The sequence below is a fragment of the Pseudorasbora parva genome, chromosome 18, assembly GCF_024679245.1.
Source record: "Pseudorasbora parva isolate DD20220531a chromosome 18, ASM2467924v1, whole genome shotgun sequence".
NCBI classification, from domain to species: Eukaryota; Metazoa; Chordata; class Actinopteri; order Cypriniformes; family Gobionidae; genus Pseudorasbora; species Pseudorasbora parva.
The window spans coordinates 17,621,097-17,634,998 of NC_090189.1; the positions used below are offsets into that span (position 1 = coordinate 17,621,097).

The 13,902-nt window shown below is 37.6% G+C and overlaps 1 protein-coding gene across 16 annotated transcripts in view; it reads left to right on the top strand.

Annotated features, from left to right (window-relative positions):
• rimbp2a (RIMS binding protein 2a) overlaps positions 1-13,678 on the top strand; it is an 80,339-nt gene extending 66,661 nt beyond the window's left edge. For 15 of the 16 annotated variants that reach the window (XM_067422885.1, XM_067422888.1, XM_067422879.1 and 12 more), the window contains 6 exons: positions 5,173-5,342; positions 5,418-5,586; positions 8,397-8,494; positions 9,421-9,492; positions 9,572-9,721; positions 11,324-13,678. In XM_067422885.1, coding sequence (XP_067278986.1) covers positions 5,173-5,342; positions 5,418-5,586; positions 8,397-8,494; positions 9,421-9,492; positions 9,572-9,721; positions 11,324-11,512 — 848 coding nt within the window. In that variant the 3' untranslated portion in view covers positions 11,513-13,678. The remainder of the gene's footprint in view (positions 1-5,172; positions 5,343-5,417; positions 5,587-8,396; positions 8,495-9,420; positions 9,493-9,571; positions 9,722-11,323) is intronic. The other variant, XM_067422882.1, reaches the window with a different exon arrangement.
• The last annotated feature ends 224 nt before the right edge of the window (positions 13,679-13,902 follow it).

A 13,902-nucleotide genomic window follows, 5' to 3' on the forward strand; every position in this document is an offset into this window, starting at 1 on the left:
GCATGAAACTGCACTGGACTGCACCAAGATGGAAGCTTGTGTTGGAAAGGGCGCTGTAAGATAGCCATTAGCAACATGTTTGCACAGAGAATGCTCCTCCCCCTCTGCACTGTCCCACCAATGGATGCCTGCCAAACCTCCCTCTTTTCAACCTGACCACACTCATTCTTTTACTTTGGCCATGCATGACTAAATGGTGAAAGTTAAAGGGCGGCATCTTACGCCGAACGAATGCCTTCAAATATATACATAGGTAACGGTTGACCAGGAAGAGAACGCGAACAGTTCCTTGGCATCGACTGCAAAGGCAACTGTGTGGAATGCACATTGGGCATGTTGGAGTCACAATCTAGCACAGCTCTGTAGATGCGGCAGGGACAAAAGAAAACAGGTGCAGTTTTATCCGGGACTAATTTGCCCCATCTGATGGGTCTTTCTTAGATCCAAATCTCTGCATGGTTACAGTAGCTCAGACTGCGTGTTCTCTGTCTCTCTTTCTCTCTCACTCTTTCACTCTCTCGCTCTCTGTTTGTGTGTGTGCGCCTGTCAGGAGCTTCGTGTTTGGCTTGCTGCTCATCTGTAATTGGCTGCCATATGGGTGTTTCACTCCCAATCGCCACACACCCACACACACAGGCAAACACACACAGTGACACGCATCATAGCCATCATATTACTGTAAGAAATGTCTGTTTTTTTTTAACCCACCCAAGATGTGTTTGGCAAATAAATAGATTGTGCAAGTATGGAGAGGAATTTCACTCCGTTGGACTGAATTGCATGTTTATTCAAACCGTCTATTATTACATATCAAGATGAATATATTTATGCTGTTTGTTACTTGATTAAAAATTTCCTCTAGATCCTTTAAAAAGTAAAGCTTATACCCTCAGTAAAGTCATGCCTACTCTATATGGTTTTGTATTACAGGATATAGTTGAAAGCTGTATTTGGGTAGTTGATTACTTCTAAATAACACACACACACACATATATATAAGATATATATATATATATATATATATATATATATATATATATATATATATATATATATATATATATATATATATATATATACACACACTATAGTTCAAACGGTCCATACATTCTTTTTTTAAAGAAATTAATCATTTTATTTAGAAAGCATGCATTAACTAATTAAAACTACAGTAAAGCAGAGGTGTAAAGAGTACCTGAAAACCACACTGGAGTATAAGTATAGATAGTCTTAGAGTATCCGATTTTAACAGTACTTAAAGGGATAGTTCACTCCAAAATGAATAATTTTGTCATACTTAAGTTGTTCTAAACCTGTATGAGTTTTTTTTCTTTTTAACATATTTTTGTCAGCAGATATTTGTTATTTGTTTTGTTTAAATATATTTTGAAGAATGTCGGTAATCAAACAATTTATGGACCCATTGACTCGCTTACATTTGTTCTTCCTTGGAAGCCAGTGGGGCCCCTCAAATGTTTGGTTACCCTTATAATCAAAATATCTTATTTTGTATTCAGCAGAAATAAATTCCTACAGGTTTTGACCAACTTGAGGGTGAATAAAAGATGACAGAATGTGGGCTCAAAGATGCATTTTTCCTAAGAGACACGTCACTGAAGAAACTTGTGAGGAGAGCAATCAGATGTTTATTTCCTAAAATAAAACTGAATGCTTGCAATAAATCAAGGTCGACACAACAGCCTACAAACACTCAAGTCTCAGTTAAGCTCACCAATACCAATAAACCAATATCCTTCAAAGAGTTATCTTCAATATAACTGATAAACAAAATAATGTTACGTAAAATGAAATGGTCAAAGCCTGCTTGCACGTGACGTGCTGGTTTCGGCTGCAGTCAGATCCTCATCTCATAAATGAAACACCTGTGATTCTCTTTCAAACATTTGTTCGGTGTCTATCTATATAAGGGGAAAGTCTTGGGCGTGACCAATCGCGGAAGCACCAATAACACCATGTCTGCAAACCATGGCAGACCAATCGCTGCACAATCAGTGGTGAATCATTTGCACCCGAGTCGCAGGGCAGCACTCTTTTCAGTCGGAGCCTTGCTGCCAGGGAAAACAGAGCGCTTCTGGCCATCCATGCTTTGAATGTGACGTCCCTCCTTACAGCCTATCAGGCGGAGTTATTAGACGAGATGGGTCATCAGCTAGATTTCGGCTCTCCCAACCCAGCGCTCTGGGAGGAGATTTGCGTCATTGCAGATTTAAACCTGCGCACGTCCCGTGGAGTGGTTCAAAGTTGCGGTCGGAATATGGGCTTAGTTGTGGTGGAAGAGAGATCGCTATGGCTGGGTATGTCCCCCCAGAAAGCCGGCAGCTCGCCCTTATCACCCGAGCCATCCGAATTTCAGGCCTTCAGGTAGAGATACAGGTTTGCCCCATGAGCCGTCTCAGCTTCCGAGTGTGCATCTCACCAGAATGCATGAGCGCTCTGTCATTGAAGAGCCCTGTCTTTTCTCAGGACAGGGCGCCCTCTGTGTCCTGTTGTATTGAGGAAAGTGGTGACAACAGATGCATCTCTCACGGTCTGGGTTGCGTTGTTCAAGGGCAGAACAGTGAGGAGAGTTTGGTCTCCTGCACTGAGAGAGAAGCACATAAACTTCTAGAGCTACTGTTACTAGGCATTTTGTGCATTTTCTCAAGAACCATCATGTATTGGTCAGGACAGACAATACAGCGGTGATAGCATACATAAATTGACAGGGAGGAGTTTGTTCTCACAAGCTTCACTTGTTAGAGAAGGACCTGATTATGTAGAGCAGCAGGACCCTCCTGTCATTACGTGCAATGTATGTCTTATGAATAATGAACAGGGGAGCAAATTTACTGTCCAGAGGGAATCCTCTGTACAGGGAGTGATGACTCAACCCTCAAGTGATGCTCATATATTTAACCCCTCCCCTCAGAAACTAGCTCTCTGGCCCATGATAGGTTAAATCTGAATGCAGCTGGGTTACCTCCAAAAGTAATTGAGACCATTCAGAGTGCGAGGGCTGCCTCAATGCGTTCTTTATATCATCTCATATGGAGGGTGTTTGAGGGCTGGTGCGCAGATAGGAACATCATTCCTTTCTTGTGTTCAGTTTCAGACGTGCTGTTTTTTTTTACAGGGAGGCAGAGCCTTTTCTACAACAAGGTTTATCTGTCCACTATCTCAGCATGTCATGTGGATCTTAACTTGGGTACTATCGGACATCACCCTCTTATCTGTCGATTTATGAGAGGGGCACGTCAGTTACACCCAGTATCGAAGCCGCTGGTCCTGTCCTGGGACATGTCGATGGTTCTGAACATGCTCTCAAAAGCCCCTTTCGAACCCATTGAAAAAATTGACTTGAAGCTACTTGATTTAAAGACGGCTCTGTTACTTGCTCTCACTAAAGCAAAAAGGGTGAGTGAACTATATGCTTTATCAGTTCACTCTTCATGTATGATGTTTGCTCTGGGTGGTCAAAAGGTCACTTTTAGAACTAACCCTGCGTTTCTACCCAAGGTGTTTGATCACGCTGGTGCTAGCTTTTCATCTACCACAGTTTCAATCCCCATAGGAGGAGAGGTTACACTAATTATGTCCGGTTCGTACTCTGCATATGTATGTTCAGAGAACCCACTCACTTCGTAAGAGCAATCAGCCATTTGTCTCGTGGGCTGACTCTTACAGATCTCCTGTCAATGCCTTTCTCACAGGGTTGTGGATATCTTATTATGTTACAATAATGTGAAGGTAGAGCCCCCAATAGGACTACGAGCTCACTCTACTAGAGGCATGGCTACATCCTGGGCTCTGTTTAGAGGTATCTCTATCCAAGACATTTGTGCAGCAGCCAGTTGGTCTTCTCCACACACTTTTGCTTGTTTCTATAGACAAGATGTGACAGAACCCTCTTCAGCCCACTCAGTCCTGGGAGTGAGTAGTTGAGTAGTAGGGTTTTATGCACTTTTTTAATGGGCGAATGTTATCTTGTATAACCTTCTTACAGTCTGCTTCGTCAGTATGATGACAATACAGGAGTTTTCTATATTCCGAATAGTGAGATACCGAATGAATGTTTGAAAGAGAACGTTAGGTTACTGACGTAACCCCGGTTCTCTGATAACTTGAAGTGAGGTATCTCACAACATTGCCCTCCTTGCACAGAGAAGAGATATGCGGAGAATGATGAAATGGCTATGGTTTATATACAGGAAGACGGGACTCCTTGATCGTTGCAGCGATTGGTCTTCAATGGTTGGCAGACATGGTGTTATTGGTGTGTTCGCGATCGGTCACGAACTGAGGCGTTCCCCTTATATAGTGAGATACCTCCCTTCATGTTATCAGAGAACCGGGGTTACGTCAGGAAACCTAACGTTCACAACTACCTGCTACTGCTAATGGACTTAGGAAGTAGTCTTGTTGACAAGTTTGGGTGGACAAGGGCAAGACATATTACATTAAATGCTCTGTAGATGGCGATATCGCAGAAACTGCTGCAATAGGTGCCATGGAAAATTAGTTATCATGACATGTAATGACATTACTCATTACAATCTATTGGAGTAAATAATACATATTCTTATTCTAAGATAATATTAAAAGTTCTTAATATCTTTGATACTTATACTAACTACATTGTTGCCAAAAACATACTTAAGTACAGTAACTAATTACATTGCAGTTATTTTGAATATTCTATTAATCAAAGAATCCTGGATTTTTTTTTATCAGTTTCCACAACAATATTAAGCAGCTCAGCTGTTTTTAACATTGATGATTAGAAATGTTTCTTGAGCATCAAATCAGCATATTAGAATGACTTCTGACAAAGTATGTGACAATAAAGACTAGTGAAATCACTGCTGAAAATTCAGCTTTGCCACAAAGATATTTTTAAGTAATATTAAGTTATTTTTTCTGTTTAGTTAAATGGACATACAGTGTAACAAAGTAATTTGTATGAGTAGCCCTACAAATATTACTACAAAATAATAATTTTATATGTAAACTAATATGAGTAGTATAATAGTAAATATACAATAATTAGAAAAATCATTATTAAAAAAACATTGTATCACACCAAAGGACACAGCTATCCAATTATCCATATAGGAAGCCTCTTAAATCTGTCTATTAGACAACTTGGTTTTTTACCTGTCTTTCTCATCATAGATGGATACCGGGACCGGAGCCGACGTTCTCCCCCTTTCTATGATGAATCTGAGCAGGAGGATCCATTCCGAATCTTTGTGGCCCTCTTCGACTATGACCCTCTCTCCATGTCCCCTAACCCTGACGCAGCTGATGAGGAACTCCCTTTTAAAGAGGGTCAGATAATAAAGGTACCGCTCAGCTGGAGCTAATGATCTGTTGTTAAATGGCCATTGTTTTAGCATCACTCTGTCTGTGTGTCTAAGGTGTACGGTGATAAGGATAATGATGGCTTTTATCGTGGGGAGATCCGAGGCAGGTCTGGACTTATTCCCTGTAACATGGTGTCGGAAATCCGTGCTGAAGATGATGAGACCATGGAGCAGCTCATGAAACAAGGATTCCTCCCTCTCAATACCCCTGTGGACAGAATTGGTTGGTGTTTTCCTGTCACAGTTATCTAAACTACACAAAACACAAATATTAAAGATTATTATATTATTATATTAAACGTATTGTTGCAAACTACTGTTTGAAAGGTTTTGGGTCAGTAAGACTTTGCAATGTTTCTAAAAGAAGTCTCTTTGATCTCTTCATCAAAAATATAGTTAAAGGAGCAGTATGTAACATTTTTGCAGTAAAATATCCAAAAACCTCTAGGCTAGTTTACTTTCATTAGAGAACATAATTTTGGACCACTCAGCAGGTCTTTTTGTCGTTAGACCAGGCGAGATGCTTCTGATGCTGTATGTTGTTCAAGAGTGGCTGGACACAAGGAATGCGAAAGCTGAAACACATATCTTGCATTCGTCTGTGCGCAGTGGTTCTTGAAGCATTGACTCCAGCTGCAGTCCACTCTTTGTGAATCTCCCCCACATTTTTGAGAGGTTTTTTTTTTTTTTTTTACAATTCCCTTCAGGGTGTGGTTATCCCTATTGCTTGTACAGTTTTTTTTTTTACCACATCTTTTCCTTCACTTCACCTCTCTATTAATGTGCTTGGACACAGAGCTCTGTAAACAGCCAGCCTCTTTTGCAATGACCTTTTGTGTCTTGCCCTCCTTGTGCAAGGTGTCATGGTTGTCTTTTTGGACAACTGTCAAGTCTTCCACATGATTGTGTAACCTACAGAACTAGACTGAGAGACCATTTAAAGGCATTTGCAGGTGTTTTGAGATGATTAGCTGATTAGAGTGTGGCACTAGGTGTCTTCAATATTGAACCTTTTCACAATATTCATATTTTCTGAGATAATGAATTTGAAATTTCCCTTAGTTGTCAGTTATAATCATCAAAATTAAAAGAAATAAACATTTGAAATATATCAGTATGTGTAATGAATGAATATCATTTACCATTATCATTTAAAAATTTCACTTTTTGAATGGAGTTAGTGAATTAAATAAACTTTTTTGATGATATTCTAACTATATGACCAGCACCTGTATGTTTAAATATAATATATTTTTTAAACAATCTGATTATGATAAGTGCAATTTGCAAAGATGCGAGTGGGTCAGAAATGATTTTGGTAGTTATATTTTATTTAATATTAAGTTTTGTTTTGTAGAAAGCCTTTATTAAAAGTGAATTTCGTTTTGTATAAATTGTATCTTCATTTTAATAAAGGTTTTTCAGCCAATTCCCTGGATTTAATAAATAAGAAGTAAATAGCAGACTATAATCAGGACATGAAGTCGCGGCTGCGATCGCTTTCATTGCTCATGAACTGGAGCGTGTCTCATAAATAAACCGAAACTCAGCAGGCTACTTGCCTCACAGACATGAGAAATATGTGTTTAGAAAGCTTGAAATGTCCACTTTTAAACCAAATGATTTGAAACGGAAATATTTAATTAAGTAAAGTGCAGTGTTCATGCAAGCAGCTCATGTCTCAGAGCCTTTCTGTTCAGAATGCTGCGTTCCATCACTGCATGTGCTGTGAGTTTAACATGCATTTTTAGACTAATCCTGACTTGTGCAACTTTGAAGCCTACGCATTTGTTTCTTATTCGTAGTATTAGTTCTTACTTTGCTAAAAATATATTATTTCTAATTATGGCATAGCTTTCTGCTCACCCAATTAAGCTAATAAAGTACTGATTAAAAAAACGCAAACGCTTGATCAAGGGCCTGGCCCGACCCGGCCCGAGGATAGTGCCAGGAAATCTTGGCCCGAACTGGCACCTGTGCCCCGGGTCGGTTTGGGTCAAGTTCAGGCTCGGGTAGGGATATTTTTTGTGAAAACTGGTCTTTGATGAATATAGAGTTTAAAAAACAGCATTTATTTGAAATAGAATTGAAACTTAAAGCCATAATATGTAATTTTTAGTGGCTACTATGAGACACTTGTTGCGCACTGCAGTGATATTAGACATGGTAAAACATGGTAATTGCGGTAAATTAGATTTAAACAATAAAACTAACTATTGAGCTGTATATAACAATGATTAATTTTCCGTCTATGAATGTGTCCAAACAGTTGCTCGCCTGTCTAATAAAACGCATAATATATTAAAGTGTCTTTGGTGTTTTCATGGTTTCTACAAAACAGACACGGACCAGGTCCATGTCTTGGTTAAAAATGCTTATTTCTCATTTATTTCTTAATATAACATTTTGGGATAATGTAAGTACACAAGTTTACAAAATATATAACTTTGCTCTAGTGGTTTGTAGATATTTTAGTCCAAAAATAGTACATTTTGTACCTTTAATACATTCTTGCTGAATAAAGGCTTGTTCACACCAAGGAGGATAGCTATAATGATAGCTTTATTAGCATACCCATCAACACACAATAATGTTCTGTTTATTATTAGCAAAAGCTGCAGTTATGTCATTTGTCACTTTACATGCTTGAGCTCTTTAAAGAAAGATGATTGGCAATGTCTATTTCCAGCTGTCATTCTTCAGAAAATCATTCTGAAAGTGATTCGAAATCTTACACTGTCATTATTGTTGTGACGTGGACTTGCCTATTCTCATACAATTAGAACAATTAATAAAACCTTCCTAATCAACATGATAGTATATAATTATTGTACTTTGATGGGGACGGCCTTCAACATATTTAAAAACATTTTACTGACCCCAACCTTTATATATACAGTATGTTACATTTGTTATGCTACCTTTCTATAGTAAGATTTCTACATTCTACTAGTAACAACTAACTGGTTAATGCTAACCAGTCAAATATTAGTTTGTACATAGCCTGCCTCACAAAAATTCTCTCTCCACCAGAACAAAATAGGAGAGGGCGCCACCCAGTGGCCACAAGAAGAATGGTTGCCCTGTACGACTACGATCCCAGAGAGAGCTCCCCAAATGTGGATGTTGAGGTGTTTAACACACACACACACACACACACCGATTCTGGTGTGCGTCTTTCTGTGCGCTGTGTGTATGTCAGACAGTACGTTCTCTTTTGTCTTGTTAACCTTAAAGGGTTACTTCACCCAAAAATTTAATTTATGTCATTAATGACTCACCCTAATGTCGTTCCACACCCGTAAGACCTCCGTTCATCTTAAATCCTCAAATAAAGATTCAAACGGTTATGAATCAGCGTATTGATTCACGATTCGGATCGCATGCCAAACTCCTGAAATCATGTGACACTGGCGATCCGAATCATGAATCAATCCGCTGATTCATGACCGTTTGAATCTTTATTTGAGGATTGAAAACAAACGCGGAAGAGAAGACAATGCTGAATAAAGTCGTAGTTTTTGTTATTTTTGGACCAAAATGTATTTTCGATGCTTGAAGATATTCTAATTAACTAACTGATGTCACATATGGACTACTTTGATGATGTTTTTATTCCCTTTCTGGACATGGACAGTATAGTGTGCATACACTTTCATACGCTCTCGGACTAAATATAAAATATCTTAAACTGTGTTCCGAAGATGAACGTAGGTCTTACGGATGTGGAACAACATTAGGGTGAGTCAAATACATTTTATACATTTCATTTTTGGGCGAACTAACCCTTTAAATGGTTTAAAAGCTTCCAAAGGATAATTGCATTAAATATTTTTTTTATTGGGTTAAATGTAAAAAATTAATCACATGCATTAATGCAAATGTTGACAGCACAAATATATATATATATATATATATATATATATATATATATATATATATATATATATATATATATATATATATATATATATATATATATATATATGCAGTCAGGTTTTCATTCTGCTGAATACGCATTTCTGAATAGTTGCTGATTGTGTGCTTTCTGTGGCAGGCTGAACTGACGTTCTGCGCTGGTGACATCATTGCTGTTTTTGGGGATATAGATGAAGACGGCTTCTATTATGTAAGTATCATCATTGCGCTGACTACTTACGCTGTATTATTCTGAGCCTGCGGCATTGTACATTTTTTCTGACTCTCAGGGTGAGCTGAATGGACATCGGGGTTTGGTTCCATCCAACTTTCTCGAAGAAGTGCCTGATGACGTGGAGGTCTATCTGACGGACACTCCCTCCCAGCAAGGTCAGGACGAGCCCAATCCGGTACCGGCTCCACGCCCAGAGGCCAAACGGGTACACCATCGCCGTTCTCAGCGCTAGGCCCTGTGTCCATTCATCCTCCGTTTGAGTTTCGGTCCACTCGCCGTCTCTGTGTTTTCTTGTGCTTGTTTGTTTTTTCTTTATGTGACCGTGGTGGTGGTTTCCAGTCCAACCTTTCTTGCTCTAGGAAAGGGAGAAGCAAAGCCCACTACAAACAGAGCCTTTTTGAGAGCATAGAGAGACAGGTACGAACGTGACTCTATTAAGAGAGCGAATGTTCGTAGAGTCGCAAGAGGACTGTGGAAAATGCCAAATTCCGTTCCTGCACCGGACTATGAATAAAGCATAAAGCATCTTTGCACTGAAACACAAAACCCTACTTAGGTGAAGCTGTTTGTATTAGTCAAAGTGCTTTGTGAAGTCCATAGGGTCCGTGGCTCGTGATTTGTGACCCTGTTAAAAGACTGATTTGGAAACTCACGTAGTTGACGCATGCCTGTTTTTTCCAGAACAGACCTGTAGCTTTTATATAAAAGTAAACTACATTACCCCAAATGTTGTATTTCTTTGAGGAGGCTTTGTTTCTTTTTGTATATTGCACATTGTCAAAAAAGCTCTATTTTTCAGATCATATGAACTAGCAGATCATATAAATATTACTCATCTCATCTCTTCCAGAGAGACTAAAATGATAACAGTCATGATGTAATTACAATAAATCAAATAAATGAAAAACTGAGACAATTATGTATTTTTGCTAGTGGACATTTAGTGGACACATCTGTTCATTTATGTGTACGTGGTGTTGTTGTTTTTTTCCTCCTCATAATTGATGTTTTGAATTTTTTTTATGATCGCTGCATTCTAATTTCCCTTTTTCCCACCGGCTTTGCCAAAAAAAAAGAAAAAGCTAAAGAATATTGTTAATTTCCCACCCTAGCAGACTTTGTTCTTGCTAAGTAAGTTGAGCAACTGGCGATACCAGTAATCGGTCTCATGCAAGGGATTTTATGCAGATTTTTATGGACTTTTTACATCTAATTGGAGTTTACCATTATATTGCTTTTAAATGTAGCACATACACAAGTTTATTTATTGATCTATTTTCATCTAAAGATAAGGTCTGTGTCAGGTGTATCTGCTTAATAATGTTAATTTATTCAGATTTTTTTTTCTAATTTATTTTTCTTATTTATCTTCAAAATGTTCTGCTTAATATGCCAGTGCATTGGACTTGTATGGTATCTGCAGTTGGTTTCCATGCTGTGTGTCTATTTTGATGATTTTTTAGAATAAAAGATCCCCTGACTTTTAGTGGTTTTAAATAACAATGCAAACAGAAACTAAATTAAGCAATTTTTCTGCATTCCTTACCTTTATTAGCAGACAAGAAAACATGTAATAACAGTTAAGTTAATTCAGTAACCAGCCATATTATCTGCCTTTTCTCTAAAGTTCCAATCTGCGAGTAATAATATAATTTTTGCTCTTAATTTATTGGTTCATTTTCAATGGTTTGTTTTAGAACTCAGAACATGAGCTGGACTGTAACTGTGAAGAAGGCAGATAATAAGGCAAAAGATAGGCTTGCTGTGTAATATCCCAATTTTCCCTTCCCCGTGGATGTTTCATTAGGTGCCTGTGGAAAGTACAGTGCCAGCACCGGCCCCTGGAAGACCCGCCTCTCCCACTGTGCGTCCTTTGCTTCCTGTTGGCCCAGTCAGGCCGCTGAGCCCTGCCAGGGGTCCACGAGACCTGGCGTCAAAAAAGAAAAAAGGTCTGCTCTCTAAGGGGAAGAAACTACTCAAAAAGTTCTCAAAGTAAATGTATGAGTTTGATTTCAAATTCACATGGCTACAACAGCATACAGATGTCTGTTTCAAAAGGGAAACCGCCAATCCCAAATGTGTCAGTATAAACTATAATTTTCACACACAAAAAAAACCTTTCACATTAATATGCCACGTTCAGATTATGAAATAGATCTAATATCCTGATGAAAAGGAATGACGTAGATAAAGATGTCACTCATATGTCAGTGAGCTTGCTAATTGGCTGTCAGAATAAAAGCATATTTACATACTGTGATCTAAAGGACAAAAAGCCGATTTAAATATTTAAAGAATGATCCTACTTCCATTGCAATTTTCATTTTTATCAAATCAAAGTGCTGGCTTTTGAGTGAAATATTTAATCTAATAGATTTTAATGTTTGGTATAGCATTTGGTGATAAAAACGATTTAAAAAGCACTTCAAATATGGCCTGACATTGTCCATCAAATAGCATAAATGCTAACCTCCAGACCATATCAAGTGCATTAGTCCAAAACAAAAAAAGGACCACAATATAATGACACATTTACATTTAAGAAAGATGGGCAATGTGCAAAAACACATTACTGACGAGGTCTGTCTATGAGCTAATCCTTTTAAACATTGCTGTGGCCTTCATATAAACTCAGTAAGTACAGTAGCCTAAATTACCTACATCTGATGTCTCCACACATCAGTCTTTGCCAAGTATTCTCCCTTTGCTTGCTCTAAGATACCCCTATCCCGTGTTTATCACGAGGATGACTCTGAAGTTATATAAATAAATAAAAAACGATGGAAAGATTCTGTATTTGCCTTTCAAATCGCACAATCGGTGTGTTTTGGTAATGACACACGTGTGTGTGTGTGTGTGTGTGTGTCCCCTCTGCATCCATGTTCGTGCAACCCCTTTAACAGAAAAGGGACAAATGTCGTTATAAACTTTTGTGATAATGTGTGACGTGCTGCTAATTACAAGTTGTTTCCTGTTCCTTTCTAAATTCTATAAGGGTGGTGCCATCTTCTCAAGTAACATTTGAGCAAAGGTGGTCTTAGTGTTTCCTTAAATTTCACTTTCTGAAGGACCGGTTCACACAGAACGCGTTTGTGCGATGCTTTAGCAGCTGATTGTTTTCCAATGTTAAATATTACAGCGTTGGCGCGTTTTTTAAACGTTGCGTCAGGTTAAAAGACACAATGGTTTAAACGTTTTGCCATTAAGTTTTAAACGCAAGGACGCGTTATGTGTGAATAGCCCTTTCCTTACCAAAACAGGTTTTACTACAAATAAAACAAACAAAAAACATGGCTATTGTAGTTAAAACCATGGTAACCACAAATTAGCCATATGTTGTTCTACTCTAACCATAGTTTAACCATGGTATTTGTGGTAAAACTTTGGTTATATATATGGTAATTAATTAGCCCCCAAAAAACATGGTTAGGCCTATTACACTTTTACTAGGCTAATAAAATCAGTTATTTTTCGTAAGGGTTAAAAAAATTCACCCCAATTTTAAAATTCTGTCAAAATTTACCCATAAAATTTCTACGATTTCTTTCTTAAGTGGAACATGAATGAAGACATTTTCAGAAATGTCTCCTTTTTTTTCTTTGTTGCCATACAAGTAAATGGTAACCAAAACTATTTGGTTAACAACCTTCTTTAAAATATTTTCTTATATGTTCTGCAGAATAAAGAAAGTTGCACATGTTTGGAACAACATGAGGGTGAGTATATTATGACAGAATTTAAATATCTGTTTAAAACATGTAGGCCTATAGGTTGGGCTGGTCATGAGAACATTATCTATAGGCCTAAATGACATATCCTTGCTGCTGTTATCAATGGCTGTTTTTCCTGAGGACTTTGCTTGCTGTGGTAGACAAACTCTCTGTGATAGTCTGCTGAGGACCATATAATACACATTCTCAGCTACCAAAATACAGGTTGAATACCCTCAGGCAAAACTACCTACGATAGCTTAGTTGTCTCAAGCTATAATCTTACATTAAGGGCAAATTCTCTTGCATAAACATAAAACATCTTGCTCCGCAACTGGAAATGTGAAGTTGAGACCCCATCTGGTGGAATATCAATAATGTGGCCCGGTTAGGTTCAGATTGCACTCTTCAATGGTTTGATCCAGGGTTCATACTGTGTTTTTTTAAAAAGAAAGAAAGAAAAAGAATAAAGATTATCTTAAACATATTATGATTATATATATATATATATATATATATATATATATATATATATATATATATATATATATATATATATATATATATATATATATATATATATATATATATATAATGATTTTATTATTAATCATTATAATAATAATAATAAATATATTATATGACATTCATTTGGGGTGAATAAAGTTTATTTCTT